Genomic DNA, 19,352 nt, shown 5'->3' on the forward strand with positions numbered 1-19,352 from the left:
GGGTGCCAAGCAGGGCTGTGAGGACAAGTTTCAAAATAAAGATTTGATCCCATGGTACATGAAAGAATGAAAACATAACCTTTATTTTATAGGGAAACCCCTCCCCCCATTACACACACACTCACACACACACACACACACACACACACACACATATACATACTTCATAAACTTCTAAGGTTCCTGGGGAACCCCCACCCGCACCCCAAGCTTCCTTTGCCCAACGGTGAGGGAGGCTGATTGAAATACCTTTCTTTTCTTTGGAAAACACTCATTAAGCATTCTATTCTCCACTCCTTCCCAGCCCCTGACTTTAGCCCAATGCTAGAACCCATGGAGTGATGGCTGTGATGCCATTCAGCATGCTCCCTTCCCAAGCTTCCTGTGGGAACAGAGCCTCTCCCCAGCTGACAGACCCAGAGGAAAGCCACCCTGGCCCGAGCCCGCCTCTTTACAGTGGATATACTAGACATACTACCTGCAGACCTTTACGGCTACCTCTGCCTGCGCCCACATATTGATCCCCATGGAGGAGGACTGGGAGATAGTCTCTAAAACTCTAAGACGGTCCTCCCTACTGCCAATGGCTACTTTTCCTCATAAAATAATCCATGGGAAATCCTCGCAACGTCATGCTTGGCTTCACTTTTAAATATCTTTTTCCAGCGGCCCCTTCAATGACAAGCTCCTTTCTCTCTCCCTGCCCTCTGTGAGCTGTGCGGGTGAGGAACTAGGGCAGCTCTGCCTTCTGGAAAGGGGGGTGGGGAGGGTTAGGAAGGAAAAGGGCAGCAGAGACTCAAGTCAAGCAGGGCTTCTGACTTTTCCCCCTTTCATTACTTATGTGTGTCCACTGAGCTGTCCTGCTTCTGTTTTGTAATGGGTTCTTCCGTGGCAAGCTGACCTTTTGGCTGAATAGGTCAAACTCCCACTGAGCACTAATCCTCAGCCTTCCTGGCTTTTGTGCCTCCCCAAGGGTGACAGCCCTGGTCAGGAGTATGACTGGGGGTGTGGGGTCTGTTTCCCAAAAGGGGGATTGGTTGTCTTTCACCGACTGAATTAATTCTCAGAGCCTGCCTCACAAGGTTTGCAGAAGAGCCCAGTCCTAACTATGCAGAAGAGTCTAGATTAGAAAGTTTGGGCCACAATTGTTGTGGGACAAAACTGACTTCTCACATGCATGTTGAGGTGTGGTTTCCTTCCATGGCTTCCGCTTTTCCCATGGGAGAAAGGCCACGGTTCAGAGTCACCAGGTCATTTGAGATTTCTGAGATAACTGCGATTCTGTAGTTGATTTTTAAGAATCTTTTCTTTTATAAATCTCTTCTATTTAAAATATTCCAAGCCTCTAGGTGTTTTCTTTTTAACCTCTGCAAAACATGAAATAACAATGCTGTGGTATTTGTTGGTAATAATATGCTGGGCCCAGGTTTCTTGTAAGTTGCTTAAATTTTTCTTTTGGGCTATTTTTTTTTTTTTCCTTTTAACAGTTTGTATAAGGTGTTCAACTTCTGACACTCACATCTCCCTACCAGGAGGTAGAGACATAATCTTCACAGACAAGCGGTTGCATATTCCATTTACTTAGCAGTGCCTTGTGTATGTCCTTTTTGGTTAATTTAGTTTGTGTTCTTTATATTTCAAAAAGTAGTATTTTTTAATTGGACAAACAAATGAACTGTAGCATTCGGTCAGATGAAAGAGTAATAATAAATGTGCATTCAGCAATAATAATGGTACATTCTGTTTGGACTAGCAAATGGTTTCAGTATCTGCAGACTTCCCAAATCCAAGGACCTGCGAGAGCTTCAGAGGCAATGGATTACTTTTCTGAGGATGATGGGCCTACGGAGGAAATGCCTCTCTAGCTTTGTTGCTTCATTGGTGGTACTATAGAGCCACAATGATATTAACTTGGGGAAACAAAAATATCAATAGCTTTACTTTCATTCTTTCTGAGTTATCAGGTTATTGTTTTGATCTCAAAAAGCCAAATGCAATAGGATAAAAAGTACAAGATGAGAAGTACATTTTTAATGTCTATTCAGTCACCAATAACGCTGGAGTCAGACCTGGTCTTCCAGCAGGGGCATAATGGGCTCCTGTTTAACATATTTATGTCGGTTGTAAAATTAGGAACTGTCATTACAGCCCCACATCACCTGCATAAGTGCAAAACATATAAATCAGGAGAAATTCCAGTACCATAAAAATGCCATTGACTAGAATAGCATGAAACCATTTGTAAGATACCTGTGCCTCAAGCTGGCGTGTACTGGGATGCACACTCACATTTCGAGAGGATTTGAAAGACAAAGAGGAGTAACTATGCTGGAAGGACTCATGGATGGAAGACCTGATGAAGACGTTGGGGATCCCCAGGTTGACTGCATTTTCTTAAACAAAACCCCTAAATATTTATGTGTTTGCAGTATTGACTTAAGGAGCAGCCCGAGTTCTAGGTGGGGAAAAGGAAGGAAAAGACAAGCCTTTAGTGGGCAGGTGTGCATAACCTGCAGCACCACTGAAGGCAGCTGTGCTTCAGGAGTGAGCGCAGCTGCCCTCTGTCCCTACTGGGACATGCCTCTTGGGCTTCTAGGGAGTATGCACACTCCGTATGCTGTGATGTGTTAGTGTCTTCTGTTGTGACTATTGCTCTCCTGGCTGCCTCTTAAACCATTTCTTTGTAGAAAAGTCTGTCTCTAAAAGCAGCCCATTTTCTTTTGTGGGGTTCAATGGTTTATTCTGAATTTTGTAATTGGAAGTCCTGAAATGCCCTTAAATTATGAACTATTAATATGGAGCTTTTGGGATCCCAATTACTGTTCAAAAACAGAGTGGACACTTTTGAAGTTTATAACTCCCCCCTCTCTCCCTGGTATTCCCTCCCCCCAGAATCTTTAAAAAGAGAAAAGACTGCAGATTTTATTCATGTGGGATCATTCACACCAAGCTACCATAATGTGCAATTAACACTCTAGAAACTGAAAACAGTATTCAGCAAGACAGCTGCATTATCAAAGATGCCAAAGGAGTTTTGAAGGGAGTAATGTGCGTGTTAGAATAGGAAATTAATCAGACACACACACACACACACACACACACACACACACACACACACAGGGAGAGAGAGAGAGAGAGAGAGAGAGAGAGAGAGAGAGAGAGAGAGAGAGAGAGAGAGAGAGAGAGAGAGAGAGAGAGAGAGAAGTATATTAAGTATATCTGAATATTTAAAATTTTAAAATATTGTGTCTGTGTCAGTATATACTAATAAAAATTAACCTTAGGATAGGAACCTGATTTTTCTGTTTTAAGATTATTAGTTGTGTGTTTTCCTGAAGCAAATGAGGAAGTCGAAATAGAGATCTCTAAGATCCCTGCCAGCTGGAGTATTCTCAGATAATAATCACTCTTCAATTATATTTTATAAATTTTTCCATTGAAACAAAATGCCTCTTTTATTTCTTCTTGCCAGTAATACTGATACTTAACACTCATGCAGTTTTCAAAGTGTCTTTCAGACACTGACTCACACTTGCAGGGGTAAACTGCCTACATTTGCACAGCACGATAATCACAAGTACATTTATATTATAATCCCTACTAAGCCATGGATGCAACCGACTGACTTAGTAACTGAGATGAAGCACAATTATCCCAGGAGCATTTTGCTGAATATTTCCTGTAACTATGGAAGTGGGTTTTAGAAGAAAGTGTGTGTGGGGGGGGGGGGGGAGGGAGTATTGTATTTTCAATTTATAGTGTCTAAGTTTGAGGAAGCAGAGGTTTATAGTAACATTTTCAAGTAAAGAGGCAAGACATGGGGAATTTACTTGTTGGAAATAAGAAAAAGATCAGAATTTTTTTTATGAATTACTATAGACCACAAAGACTTTTATGTTTGAAAACTTACAAAAGATAAGAATCCCCAGAACAGACTTAGAAGCAAATTGTGAGCCCATACAAAAAATTGTGTGCCCATACAAAAAAATATGTATAGAGAAAACCCTCAATTGTGGATCCCACAAATATCTGGCAGCAAGCTCACCTCTGTTAAAGATAGGGGGCTCCGTGAGTGCAGGGACCTGTGGGGTGCCAGGAAGAGCAGGACTATCAGTGTGAGTGGGGAACAGGAGTGTGCCCAGGAGAGCACAGTCTCTGCACTAGTGAGGCACAGGCTGGGTGCGAGGCCACTGTGCTTCTCCAAGATCCTGCAAGAATAGTCACAGGCGACTGTTCTGTAAACAGAAAGATCCAGCCACCACGAGACACTTCACACTAGTGTAAACAGTCATTAATGAGAGTCTCTTCTCCAACATGTTGTACTTATTAAATTATGATAAAGTTGTTGCATTAGAACATTAAACAAAACAAAACAAAACAAAACAAAAAAAAAAAACACCTGCTTGCTTTGTGTGTTTTTTCTAGCCTAGAGAATATGAAAACTTTTAAGTTTTCGGTTTTATCTGGGGCAATAGGCAGTATGTGTGGACTTTAAAAATACCTAAATTTTAAAGGGGAAAAAAAGCACTAATTTATCTTAATTGAATGTGAGCATTCATGTTTTTGCTTCAATATAAGGAAAGCAGTCCAAGATATTTTTTTTTTAAATCTGGGTATGGTTTGTTGTTATCTGACTTGGAAATACAACCACTGCTTATGCTCACACAACTCAGGGCCAAGTTAACACTGGGCTGTGTTTCTTTGAGTAGTCATTGTTATAGTAATTAGTGATGTAATTAAAGAAAATTAAGTTAAAGGTATGAATCTGAGCTCCAACTTAATTATTTTCTTTCTTTTCTTCCTTCCTGTTTCTTTTTCGTTTTCCCCCTTTTTCTTTTTTTCTTTTTTTCTTTCCTTTTTTTTCTCTAAGTTATAGGTGCACAACGAAGGAGAAGCCCCAGTGCACTGGCCATTGAAGTATTTGAAGCCCATTTGGGAAGTCACATTTTGCAGGTACCTCTAAGAGCAAAAGAAGCTTGCTTATCTCTTACTAAGAAAATTCCATGGGTTTGGTCTTCTATTAATTTTTTTTTTTTAATTTCAACTATTGTCTGTGGCTGGGTGTTGGAATTCTGAAATTCTTATGAGTCCTTTTTTTTTCTTTTTAGAAAGCCATCCTTTGAGAGAATAATTATGAGAGAGAGAGGGCAAGTATTATTTGTAATAATTGAGATGAAATGTGCTGTTAGGTTGATGCTCAATGTATAGTAGCTGGCTGTTCCCAGAATGATAGTGTGTGTGCTGCATTTGTAAGTGGATATATGTGTGTGTCTTTGGAGCTATATATTGTCTTAGGCAGATCAAACTTTAGTGAAAGCAATGTGACATTTGTATGTGTTGCCAAATTTCAGTTGTTCTTTGCTTGAGTTTGCATTCATAAGTGCTTCAAATCTTAATGTCTGTCTCTCCCCCCAATTAATTTTATCAGAGTGAAATCTTAAAGCATAGTTTTAGTGAAAGGAGACAGTAATAATAACTAACTTTTAGTAATGAACTTCATGACAGATAAATGTGAGGGTGACTAGATGGACCTGCAGTTAGATATTTGTCTGAGAGCAGCTTCATGCCCAACTCAGAATCTCAACTGAAAACTTTTTTCCCAAGACTTTGCCATCGCTTCAGCACATCCATGAGTAATTGCTCTGCACTGTTTCTGCCTCCAAGGTTGATGTTGCCATAGCCAAAGCTTTCTTTAACTACATAAGATATGTTTTAAACATGAAATTAGAGAAACAAACACGTTTAGGATATTTAGGCAACTTATTGGCGAGGGGGACGAGGGGTGGTTATGGGTCTATTTTTTTTTTTTTTTTTTTTTTTTTTTTAGTTAAAAAAGAAAAGTAAACTCCAAATTCCTATTCAGTCAGAGTTAAAAACATGACTTCTGTGGTGATTTTATTTTTCTAGACAGCCAAAAGTAGTGTTGCATTTAGCATGAGTCCTGAAAACAAGTTCTCTAGAAAACTATCTCCACCAGATTCTCCATGGTTGAATCTTAGTAGGTCTACGAAGTGGTTCTTTGGCCAGTAGCCTCAGCATCACCTGAGACACATGTTTAAAGGACACGTTCCTAGGCCTCCCTCTGAACATGCCAAATCAGAATCTTCAGGGTGAAGCCCAGTGATTTGTGATTTTTAACAAGCTTTAGAGAAAATGTGATGTTTTATTAGTACTGAGATGTCAGTTTACATTTCCAAACTTAAGGACCTAAAAAGACTTACTTCGCTTGTTTATTTTTGTTTATTCTGATGTTTCTCATTTACCCACTAGTATATCTTAAAATCCATGTAACAGATGTTTCTTAAAATACACCTTAGGAGATGCTGTTCTCTCATGCATATAAATTTTGCATTGCCTTTGCAGTATATTGGTTTCAGGGCTATAGAAAGGAATTTGCTTTCCAGATCTTCGGATTTTTCTCTCTTTCCTATACAGACTTTGTTCAGAATTTTCTTTATAAGAATTATATAAGCCATGATATAATATACATGTATTATAATGTGATTCAGGAAGACTTCTATTTATATCCTGAAATGATCAGTGCATTGACTTAGTCCACAAAAGAAATGGTTCAAAGCTCCAGATTATTACCCTCTGAATTCTCTCTAGAATTTGGGTCCAAGGTCCTCAAAAGAGGTTGACTTAGGAGCTGCAAGAATTTAAAACAAAAACTTATTGAACATTAGCTTAAGATAAATGTGTGGTACAGAATGACTCCAAAAGCTATTCAACAATGAGCTTCATTGAGAGAGTAGAAGGTCTGGAATGAGGCTGCTGAGCTCTTCTGCTTTTACCTTGGTCACATTTGATGCAGACAACCCATTTTAAGACAAACATCAGCAGCCAGATGTTATTTACAGTGAAATAACCTGACTAGTTAGTAAACTAGAAATCATGTTACATGAGGAGTGGCAAAGGGTATGGTGAGGTTTAATTTGGAAAACACTTATCTTAAATGGAACATTAACATCCTCTGTATTGGAAAGTCTCCTTTGAAACAGAAATGTATATATTCTGTGTGGCTTCAGAGTATGGAAAAGAGAAGTGGGCAAAAACTGAAGAAAGAAAAAATCATCTTCATTAAAAAAGACTTGCAAATAGTGTCCACATGTGGAATATGTTCAAAGCCTTTGAATTTAAAAAATTAGGTGGCTTGATAGGGATGCTTTCACAACAGTGAGGCCTCCAAGCATGATTGCACTAGGGCAGGGGTCGGCAAACTCATTAGTCAACAGAGCCAAATATCAACAGTACAACAATTGAAATTTGAGAGCCAACTTTTTAAAACTTAAACTTCTTCTAACACCACTTCTTCAAAATAGACTAGCCCAGGTCTTGGTATTTTGTGGAAGAGCCACACTCAAGGGGCCAAAGAGCTGCATGTGGCTTGCGAGCTACAGTTTGCCGACCACTGCGCTAGATGATCCTGTAAGGGTAATATGGTTTCCATATTTTCCTTCTGGGGGGATCCATGTTTGAGTCTGGTTGAATCAAGGGAAAAGAGATGTATCCTTTCTTCCCTTTATGCTGTCCTTCCTTCTTTTATAAATATCAGATAAAAACCTATGTGGTCAACATGGTTTCTAACCTCACAGTCTACCATCATTATCAAAATATATCAAATACTTGGTAAGAATACAGAATTCACAGCAGTAGGCACATGATTGCTGTGCTCAACTAGCTTGCAACCATTTGGGAAAAGATGAGCCAGTAGGCCTCCTAAAGTGAGAGCATCACACTGGTCAAGCACTAAGAGGCTACACAGCTGGGAGGCTGAGTTTGCCACAAACCAGCAAAGAAGACTTCTCAAAGTTAGGTAGAGAACATTGAATAAGATTCCAATCAAATAAGATTCTGAACACAAAGGCATGGGGACAAGAAGCTGTAGATCTTGTTTGGAAACTGTTAAGGTGTTTACATTGATGGCTGCTTCACATGCACAGGGAGGAACGCACATAAGAGCTAAAGATGGAGAAGCTATCTGGGCCATATTATGGCAGGCCTAGTGAGCCAAGCCAGGATGCTCTACCCATTGATGAGCTTATGAAGAAAGCTTTTGTACAAGAGATAAGGATTTGGTTTATTTCCAGAGTTGTCAAAATATGGTATCTAGAGAGTCTTTGAGTTGTGAGAGGCTAAAATAGAAACCATTTAGGAAATTATTACAGCAGTCCAAGATTCCAAATGAAGATTTTTCTCCAAGATATGGTGTCTCTGAATGGAGAGTCAGGTATGGAATTGAGATTGAATTATTAGATGTGAAAGGCTAGGGGATGACAGGAATTAATAATGACCACAGGTTTTCTAGATTGGTAACCAGCTGTCTGTACCCTTATCTGAGAGGTGTTAAATGGGATATTCTCTTAAATAGCCACTTGATAAATGTAAGCAATTGGAAACCTAGTCTGATTCTCTAGAACAAGATAAAGTCTAGGACTGAAAATAGGCCTGGGGATTACTAATCACTATCATAGGGATGAATGAGAGTTCAAATCAAGCAGTGAATTGTGGAACCATGGAAATAATGTGGAGCATTGAGAGAAGACGGTTGAGAAGAGGCAACTCCAGTGAATATCACTTAAGATGCAAGTAGAATATGAGGAAAGAGTAGACAGAAAGGTAAGAGGAAACCATGGGGTTTTACCTTGCTTAAGGAAAGAGCATTAATAATGTCAAGGTAGGTAAGGCTAAATCCTTTAGTAAGATACATACTGAAGATGTCATAGGTTTTGTTCATTGAAATAGTTATAATGAGGTTGATAGGTGCAGAAGATAAACCTAAAGAGTGATAATACATACAGGTGTCTGGAACTTGTGGTAAAAGAAGGGTGGAAGATAAGAAAGCAGTGTGAAGGGAAATTTTTGTTTTTAATGTTGTTAGACGGTATGTCTGAGGTTCATGGAATCAATCATTGCCAATTGTATGCTCTTTAACAATCGGCTTTTCAAAAATCAATATCTTGTGGTTATGTCTATATTAAGAAAGGATTAGCTTTCATTATTATTAATGGTTATATACTATTCCATTCCATAATTTATTTAACCACTTTTCTACCATTAAATATTTTGACCATATGTATAAATTTGCATTCCTTTCTTGTGTGTGTTTATTTAAATTATATTTTTATTAAATTTATTGGGGTGACATTGGTTAATAAGATCATCTAGATTTCAAGAATAAATTTGCATTTCTTATGCAAATATCTAGTGAGGGTGAGTTTGTATGTGTGCATGTGTGTGTGTGTGTGTGTGTTGTGTGCTTGTGGGTAGGTGTGTTTCAATTAGAAAGAGCCTATTTTGGGTTGATTTTAGTTTAAATCTTTAATTTCTAGTATGTGTGATATTCTATATATTGTTAAGTTCTCCTCTGATATCATTAAATAATAATAAGTACTTATGATATAGGTGTTATGATTGTACACATCCTAAAACTGAATAAACTAAGAAAATTTAAGTAACCAACTCAAGCTCACAAGGTTGGTTAAGTGAGAATCCAGTTTGAATATAGGATACTAAATACTAGATTATAATACTTCCCACGAATGATGGGGACATTTTTAAAGGCAATGGTAATAAAAGGAAATAATTTCTGTTTGGAGTGAACAGAATTAGGGAATCTGGAAGGTAGAGTGGAGGTCAGTTCTGAATACCAGGGTTGGACTCTGGGAAATGTCTGTGGCTTCTCTGTACCAAGTGCCAAGCTGTCCTGATGCCTGTGCCCCCAGTGATGCGTCATGGAAGAGCATGTTAAGGACCCCTTGCAAGCATGTCAAACTATGGGGCCACGAGTTTCACATTCTTGGTAGAAAGTTGGGGGAGGCAATTGAAGCTGAACCCCTTCATTTTTGGTACCCATTTTGTGGACTGCAATGTGGTTTTGTAATGCATATCAGATTAGCTATATATTCTCTTGGGACAATTTAGCTAGTTTACTGGATCCTCAAAAATTGGATTCTTTCCTACTGAGAGTGAAAAGAAAAACGAAAAACACATAACTTAATGGTGATTCTACCAACATAAAAATCAACTGTTGCAAAGTTACAGTAACTGTGTGTGTAGGCAAGGCCATTGCCCAGGCTGTGTACCATGCAAAACTAGGGCCACCATTCACATCACTTACATGGACACTTTACTACAGACTGTGGCCCTTGGTGTGGCTCGGTGAGCCTGTGGCTGTTTCATATATGAATTTCACAGCAGAGGCATCCCCTGCAGGGTAGCTTAAGGGGTAAGCTGACATCAGTCTTGAGTGTAGAACTTTGAAGCACAGGTGTTGGGCCCAAGTCAGGGCATTGTAGTTCACTTCAGTTTCCTTTGACTTTTATTCATTAGATGAGGAGCAGGGGGAAAGGGGGCAGGATAGGCAGTTGTGCATTTTGTGACAAGCTAAGTAAAAATACAAGAACTTTAGGTCATTGGGTGGGATCTTTTCTGAATATAGTACACATCACTAAACACATAATTTGGTTCCTGCTTTGAAAGCTCTCTAAAGGCATTATTGTTCCTACTTCATAATACCCTTAATATGAAAATATAATAAATGGTATTTATTTTGACTTTCCCAATTTAGAGACCAGGTAGAATGAATATTCATATTTTATGTTCTCAAAGTTAATGCAACACAAAATGGTAACAAATATCTTTGTAACTCAAAATTAACTGGTGGAAGGACTTTCCCTTAGGTGCAGATTTATGAATGGAGTGCTTTAATTATTTGTGTGCCCTTGGCAAAAAGGTTTAAGTTTTCTTCATTCTGTAAATAATGCTTATATAATTGTTATATAAAATTGCACTATTATTTTCACATGCTCCATAGTAATGCTACTTTACTCAACTCACAGGAATTAAAACAAAGGAAATCAACTCTTATATGTGGAAGATTTTAAAAATTAATATTTATTTTCTTACGAGGACATGGTGGTGAACTACAGATAAATATTATATAAATTACTGACATTGTGTAATACACATAATTCTGATAACTATTAATAGTTATAAAATGACTAAAGGATGGTTTTTATCCATAACTAGGTTTGAAATGTTAAATAAAAATTATGTATATTGGATAATATAAGCATAATAATAAGTACTCACATAATTGTGAATAAATGATATGAGTGTAAATATTTAAGTCTTGGGAGAATAAAAATAATATTCTATAAGAAATGCCCAAAGAGAGATAATAACAGAAGTGTGATATTCACATGTTAGTTTTGAGCTTGGCTTTATTGCATGAACCCTCCTATATCTATATAGCTGAATCTGAATTATTGCTGAGAGAGTTGAGGGAGACAATTGAAGATGAACCCCTTGAAGATGAACAGAAAGAGAATCCCAAGGACAGGCCCTTTGAGGAATACCAAGAGAGAACTGCCAAGGACGTTCCAAGGTGATGACACCTGTGGTTCTCTGTGTGGGAGTGGAGCAGAAAAGGCCAGGCAAAATGGTTGCTAACTGTCTTCCCCAGCACAATTAGAAAACTCTGTTTTCGCAGGGCCATTTACTAGTAGAACAAGACTCCTATAGATGACATAGGTATAGCCATCACCTTAGCAGAACAGTTTAAATATTAATATATATATATATTAATGGTGGGGGAAAAGGGAATTCATATGTAGCTATTTGATAGAATAATCAGAGACCTGTGTGGATGGAATGAAAGACCCTGTATATCTTGATCAAATTTCAGATTTCAACCATGTGGTTTTTTTCCCCTTAATACCTTCAAGCATGAAATGAGAGTAAAGTCACATCTCAAATAAGAGTTTATGTTTAAAAAGAGGATGTTATGAATCAGATTTAGGAGGGGGGAAAAGCAGACCCAGATTTACACTTGAATTTCTGTGTTTCTGTTTTTAATTACATTTTGAAAATTAGTTAAGGGCATACCTCAAAATCATGACAAGTTGGTTTATATACTATTTGGTCCTGAAGAATTAGAAATATTTAAAAATTTGTGGTTGATGAAGGAAAACAAAATTAAGAGTGTGTTGTAATGTTTTATATCTTACTGTTCAAGTATTGGTAGCCACAGTCCTGCTGAAGCCTTTGAGACTTGGTCAATTGTTTGAAGACTAAGATTCTTTAGAGAAAGGAAATTGATGTGTAGGTAAAGGAGGTACTTATAACTATGTTGGAATGTGGAGTAGAGAATGCCAAATCTGTTACCAGTATCTTTTCTAATCACATTCAGCAAGAGAAAATAAAAGGTTAACTAGTATAACTTAAACATCTAGAAAAAGAAGATTGAATAATACCTACAACAGCTCAAACATTAATACAAAAACATACATTATTGATTAAAGATGTGGCCTAGCCAAGTCAACATTCATTTCGCATTTGATAGTAGTGTTATCAAGAAGAATTCTGTAAGAAAGGATATTTTTTTATTTTATTGATGATTTGGAATTCCACCCTAACTTGTTGCTTTATTGGAACCTATACATATAAAAGTATTTCTGGGAAAGTTACTTGTTCTTACTCTTGATGGCCTTTGTTGGCAGAGTGGCGCACTGCTGGACATTAGTGCTAAAATGAAAGAACTTCATGTAATAGAGGCACTTTTTTTTTTTTTTTTTACTGAGTTATAAAGGTGAGTGGAAAGTGTGTGAGAGGTGAGTGACCCTAAACTCTCCCTATAATCCAGAATGGTAAGAAAATGTTAAACTAAATATAGAAAAAGAGAAAGTTAGTGAATATATTTGCATATGCAAATTAGCTTAATTGATACTGCTTGCCTCTACAGGGATTTTTCATTACAAACTGGAGTGCTACATTGTTCAGCTCATATTGAGTAATTTAGTAACTAATGAGACCAGTTTGCACTAATTTGCATATGATAAATGAGCTTAATTGCAGTAAATAACTTGGAGGCATAATTACTTAATTTTCCTGTGTTGCATGGCTTTTAAGTTCACGTATGAACAACTCAAGATAATTTTGCATATTTAAATTAGTTGCTTTTAAATTTTCTTGAACAAAAAAGGAACACACCTTATCAATTGAGCTGTAAGACAATCAGAAGTAAGTTTTACAATATTTTTATTTAAAAAGAAAGGAAAGCAAAAATTTTTGAGTCTGTTGTTCTCATCACTCACATTCTTACTTCAAATAGGATGTCAACATTAATATTTAGGAAAATGTTTTAATGTTGAAAATTAATGCACAGCTTCTCTTAGTAACTGAGCTGGGTGTTAACTGTAATATGTATATAAATGAATCATAACTTTTGAAATGGGGATTATGAAAGGGATGGGACATGTCCCTTACCTAACTTGGGAAGCTAACCCTGGGTCTCCCACCTGCACTGTTCAAGTTGTGCAGGTTGCAGGGCTTTGAGGAAGCAGCATCACTCTGACCCTGGCATGTACTTTCTATCTAGATTAATGCTTCATATCTAGGAAATTGGTTTTGCTGGAGAATTTTAGTGATGTTTGCCAAGAATTACATCACTGGTCTTCCCATTTACTCAAGAATGTATGTTTTATCAAAATCTCCATTCTCAAAATTGAAAAACTGAAGAATGTAGAGGTCGATGGCTAACCCATTATTTCATGATACTTAGAATTTTACTTTGAAGGAAAAAAAGTATAATTATTCAAAATTATCTTAAGTCATATAAAATCATATCTGTGACTCAGTATGAGAAAGTAGTTTAATGTTGTGAAAGTTTAAAACCTATCATTTAAACACTCACTGAAGTTTTAAATCATTATATATGAAAAAGAGAAGGGGTCATTATGGTTATTCATTGGCTGCAATCTAGAAAAATGAGTCATGAAACTTTTCTCTGAAAAGCTCAAATCCCATTCAATTCAGTATTAACTTTCTAGATCCTTCAGGGGTGAGCCATAACAAGTGCTAATAGTTGTATTCCAAGTTTAAAATGTAAGTCCTTCATATAATAGGCATTCAAGAAATACCTAGTAAGTGAATGAACAAATGAATCCCTCCCAAATAAAATCACATTTAATCCCACAACTAGGGCCTTATCTCACCTTTGTGCTCCCAGCCAGTTTTTAATCATATTCTCTGGGTAATTGTGGAGTCCCTTTATAAATTCTACTTGGTTAGTTGCTTCTAGACTGCTAGTGAGATTATGGCTATGAAAGTGTAAAACCTGGGGTAGAGTGAGGCAGATTCTTTTAGTGCGTGGATTTTGGCATTCAGCCAACTTGAGTTCACATCCCAATTTGCTAACTTATTAAGTGTGTAGACCTATAATAATCTCTTGTTCCTTCAAAGCCTCAGTTTCTTCATCTTTAAAATATAGAAACAGCAGTAGAAGTTTTTCTGATAAGCATTTTGTGAGGATTGAGCAAATGAGTGCAGTTGGAAGTACTTAGCATAGAACCTGACATAGAAAATGTATTTAATAAGTGTCTGCTAGTACTTCCCTCTGTATGTTGGGCAGCGCAGAATAATACCTGTGTTTTTTAGGGAAAATGTTACTCCTTATTTGGAGCATTCGCAAAACAGGAAATACAGGAGCAATCAATAAACTCCTCTCAGGTTAAAAGCAAGATAATGAATTTTCATTGAACATAACATAAAATGGTCTGTTTGCCGAAATGGTATTTATATTTGGGATTATATACTAGCTCACAATAAAAATTTAAAATTCGGTTGTAATGAAAACGTGTTTACCTTGAGAATGAAGATCCTTCTCAAAACAACTAAGGGCAATGTCAGGATAATCTCATTAGCATCCTAGAAGCAACTAGACAAGGTAGAGTTTATAAAGAGATTCCAGAATCCATGTTTTCTTTATGCTAACATGTTAATAATGCCATTTCTCTTCTCATTGTATTGCACAGTCCCCATGATTTGCTTAGAAAAATAGGGATGGACAGCCAATTGGAAATCCAGAAGAGCTAGAAGGTAGAATCCATGGTTACCCAGTGCTCTAAGTTAAGTTGCGGAAACATCAAAGTGCACATGTGATTTGTATCCATCACCTGTCATGCCAGAAATGGCACCTTTCCACATAGGAGCAGAGGGGAGAACTTCCCAGAAGGATCTCCGTGGTGGCATGTACAAGATCCCTTTGGGTTTGCAAGTACTTACTCACTTTGACTGGCAGAGTGCACATATGCCATTGTCCACAGAGAGGTATGCGGACAGTGTGGGTGATGAGAGGGGTGACAGGAAACTGTTGTAGAAGAAAGCTGCAGCTTGGGCCACGTGACTGAAAATAGTGCTACTAGTGAGTGAGGACCTTCTCATTGCACAGCTATCTCTTGAAGTCAGCATCTAGGAAAATGAGATAATAAAGGTAAAAATACTAAGCTTTAGTTCAGTAAATATTCCCTGAGTGCCTCACTTGCATCAGAGCTGCAGAAAATACTGAGACACAAAGATGAGCCTTGTGTCTGCCTCTGAGCATTCCCAGTCTGAGTGGAGAAGACCAATGACAACCAGACCAACACAGTTCGGTGTGACACAGACTGGTGGGCTTTTGAACCAGTTATGCCTGGGTTTGAATTCCTGCTCTTAGCTATGTAGACTTGGGCAATTCACTTCACCTCATTCAGCCTCACTTTTCTCAACCCCGCAGGGAGACGGTAGCAGTTCTTACCGGTGGAGTGCTGTGTGTTACATGAGATACTACACACAGTGCCTGACTCATAGTGAGGCTTCATCAACATGTGGCTGTGGCAGACTGGCTGCACTTCAGCAGCAACAGGAGGGGATCAGGTCACCCAGCTTGGGCTCCACCAGTACTTCCTGTGGCTGCAAACTTAACATCACACAATTCACCCCTTCACCCACCACACACTCCCTTTTGTGTCTCACGTTCATGTGGGTCTGATGGGAGGCGGGTATTTGAGAATCCTCACTGCACTGGGATACATGCATCCTCTTAGTGGTCACTGAGCCTGGAGATCAGGGGAGGAAAAAAGAGCAACAATGTCCTTGTGGTTGGGCAGCCTTTGTTTGTGGCGTGCTGATAGGAAGCTTGTTTTACAAGGTATGGGAACATATCTTGAATTCCTTCCCTAGCACTAAGGGTGGCTGGATTATTTGGAGATCAAAGTGGAACAGAAAGATAATTATACTTTCAGTTTTAAAAGTGGATGGAGTTCTTAGAAAATCTTAGATTATGTGATTATGAATATGTGCTGATAGGTATAGAAGTCTGCCAATCTGGGCCCCATCACAGTACTCTTTGTGGCTTTAGCATGGTCGCTGGCACTAAACATTGTATTCTTGTTACCAGCATCACTTAGGAATGCTGTGGACTAGAGTGACATCGCCTGATTATCATTGATCAGGGACCCAAAACTCAGTCCATGTGTCCAGAGTTGCTTTCTCCTCTGAGTCTCTGTAGCCTCCTAAGCTTTTAGGATTCTGGGAGAATGTGGGTGTGAGGAGGGTTGGAGGTGGGGACCAGGTGGAAAATGGGGTTTGTTTTCCAAACTAATCTGGTAGCAGATACCCATGGGCATCCTGGGACAGTACTAGTCTACAAAACACACTTGAGGAAAGTCCGACATAGAATAATGAAATCAAAACTAGTTTAAGATACTAAGAAAACTCTAACTGCAATAACAAACTAAACTGAACTCACAATTGAACAATTATTATAAGATAATGTCACATCTGTAGTCTATTTTACTAGATTTTTAAGACGGAAGGTTATTACCGAAGAATCTTCCTTAATAAGTTGTCCCTCTTTGTGTGTATGCATGTATGTGAGTGTGAGTGTGTGTGCGCATGTGTGTGTGTATGTGTATGTATGTGTGTGGTCAAATACACTTTTTTTTTTAACTCCACAAAGTGAAAAACAAAGGAAGAAAATGTCCAAATGTCAAAAGATAGACAAGCAAAATGAGGAAAATAAAAATCGAGTATTTCTTACCATCAAAGGTTCTGTTTCCCTTTTTACATTTGACTTTCTATAAATCAACCAAAATGGGATCGTGATCTTTGTCTCCTGAAGACAGTTATGGAAGAGCTGGTTTTAAGAGAGAAATTATACAGCACATCATGGCTGAAACATGTTTGCAGTGGCTTTATTCTTCTGAGCCTGACCTGGGTAATACCGTCCCCATTAAAGACCACAGCGACCAAGACCTGTAGGCACCATTAATAAGAAGGCACTAGAGGGGTCCTGCGAGAAGCACAGGGATCATTACTCCCAGGCTCCACCCTCTCGCTACTGCAGGCAGGCACCTGCCGGCCAGCCCAGGAGCTGGGTCCGATGCTCCCAATCACCAAGACTCCAGATGTTTTCATTAAGTCTTCTAGTACTTTACAGATATCACTTCCCAGGTACTTACCAGTTCAGGGTCTATTTATAATTATGGAGGAATAAACTATATAACTGATGGTTGGATTACCCACACGGAAGCCTAATCAAATTCCCATGAGGCCAGATAACTGCTGCCGGAATGGTCTGGACAGAGCAGCTGTTTCCCTCATTTCTATAGATATAAAAAATGCAGGTGACCCTGTAGGCCACCAGAAAATGCCCTCTGAAATAACCCACTCTCAAACTCCATTTGAGGGCGATACAGCGTTTTAGTAAATTTAGTCTGGTATAGAGATTAGACCAAGGGTAGAATTGACCTAAAGAAACAGAAAGTTCATTTCGCAAGTGGGAAGTCTGTGAGTTCCACATAAATACAAAGGCAAATGATAATATCAATGACTATTTTAATTGCATCTTTAATCCATAAGGATAGTTCAATGACATTTTAAATTATACTTTTAGAATTGCAGTCACACAGGAGATAAAACTCAGTAACTATTTAATAATGCATAGTAAGATCCACTGTATCCTCTCTTGAGATCACATTGAGGTGCACTGAATGTAAAAGCCTGAGCCAGAGTTTAGGCAGCATTTAATCTTCCAGAAGACATTGTTAGGTCTTTCAAAATAGTAAGTACCCAGGCCTGGTCCTGAGTGGGCACCAGTTATCTCTGCAGAATGATTAGTTCCACTGGATTCACAGCTAAGTAATATTATTATTATTATTATTATTATTATTATTATTATTATTTGGAAGAGCTGTATTGCTGTACGTTCATCAAATCATTTTCAGTCCTGGAAGGCTCCCAATCAGCTTGGGGAATTTATGTGACAGAATGGTACCTGGCAATTATTTAGCCTGACTCTACTTGGAGATGGCATTACACTGATGTGGTTTTAGTGGGGATAAAGATCAGGCTGAACTAAAGCTATCCCTTCTCAGGACACTTAAATCCGCAGGATCCCTCAGGCTGCTGCTCTTTGTGTCCTCATTGAAAGTGTCTGAAGGATCCATTTAAATAAGAATGGAAACTGTGTATGGACAAGACTTCTGCCAAGAACACAGGGGAGTATTGAAATTGAAAGGTTAACAATTGGATCATAGAGAAAAGTAATTTGACTTTAGTTCCCTGGATGCAGATTTGCCATACAGAGGTATGCAGAAGTTTGGGGAATGACAGATGCGTTAGCACACATTAAATACTGTCAGGCCCCTGAGGGAGCTGCTTACATGCTTTATCTCAGTTGGTCCTTTCACCCATCTTTTGAATTGGGTACTGTTATTTCCATTTTAAGGATGAAGAAACTGACACGCAGAGTGGTAAAGTGCCTTACTTAAGGACCCACAGCTGTTAGGAACTGGCACAGCTGGGATTGGAAACCTGGAGTGGAACTGGGAGACAGAGAAAGGAATAATGTAAGGGAAATATTAGGTATTAAATTATTTCGCAGTTGAAGTTTTCAAGTGGCATACTTTAAGCTATGGGTTGAATAGAAACTAGAGGACATGCACTTTTGTTTAATAAAGAAATATTTGCCCTGAGCAGAAGACAACATTTTAAAGCTTGTCATTTCATTCCTGGGAAAGTATTTGAGGAAAATGACATGTTTCAGCCCTGTTTGCTGACCATTTTGTTGTCTCATGCTGAGACTTGCCATTTTCATAGCCAGTGGGCTGTATTGAATCAGACAGAGGCAATAGGTCATTAACAGAAATAGAGACTCTGGACAGGCTGCAGAAGCTAAAAGAGGGGGGTTGGGGATCATTTTTAGCCACATCAACAAAGCTGTGTCTCATAAAAGCTCATACAACTATGTTTGGAGTGTGTAGCCCGATTTTCAGAGAAATGTACCATCAAACCTCAGAGGGAAGGTAGGAGAGGGTGATGGTAAGGGGAAGAGAGCAACCAAAGGACTTGTGTGCATGCATATAAGCCTAACCAATGGACAGAGACACCAGGGCATGAGTGAGGGGGTGAGGGGATCAGGGGATAAGGCCACATATATAATACTTTAATCAATAAAGAAAAATAAAGTACACAGAACAAAAAGAGAAATGTAAACTTTAAATATATATTTTGTTGATTTTTTTACAGAG

General features: G+C 38.4%; 1 protein-coding gene across 5 annotated transcripts in view; it reads left to right on the top strand.

Annotated features, from left to right (window-relative positions):
* The window catches only part of NPAS3 (neuronal PAS domain protein 3), an 865,816-nt gene that overhangs the window by 418,781 nt on the left and 427,683 nt on the right, over positions 1–19,352 (top strand). For 4 of the 5 annotated variants that reach the window (XM_036451409.2, XM_045585289.1, XM_045585291.1 and 1 more), the window contains one exon: positions 4,877–4,953. In XM_036451409.2, coding sequence (XP_036307302.1) covers positions 4,877–4,953 — 77 coding nt within the window. Of the gene's footprint in view, positions 1–4,870; positions 4,954–19,352 lie in introns of all 5 variants that reach the window. The other variant, XM_045585294.1, reaches the window with a different exon arrangement.

The sequence above is a fragment of the Pipistrellus kuhlii genome, unplaced genomic scaffold (genome assembly GCF_014108245.1).
Source record: "Pipistrellus kuhlii isolate mPipKuh1 unplaced genomic scaffold, mPipKuh1.p scaffold_m20_p_1, whole genome shotgun sequence".
NCBI classification, from domain to species: domain Eukaryota; kingdom Metazoa; phylum Chordata; class Mammalia; order Chiroptera; family Vespertilionidae; genus Pipistrellus; species Pipistrellus kuhlii.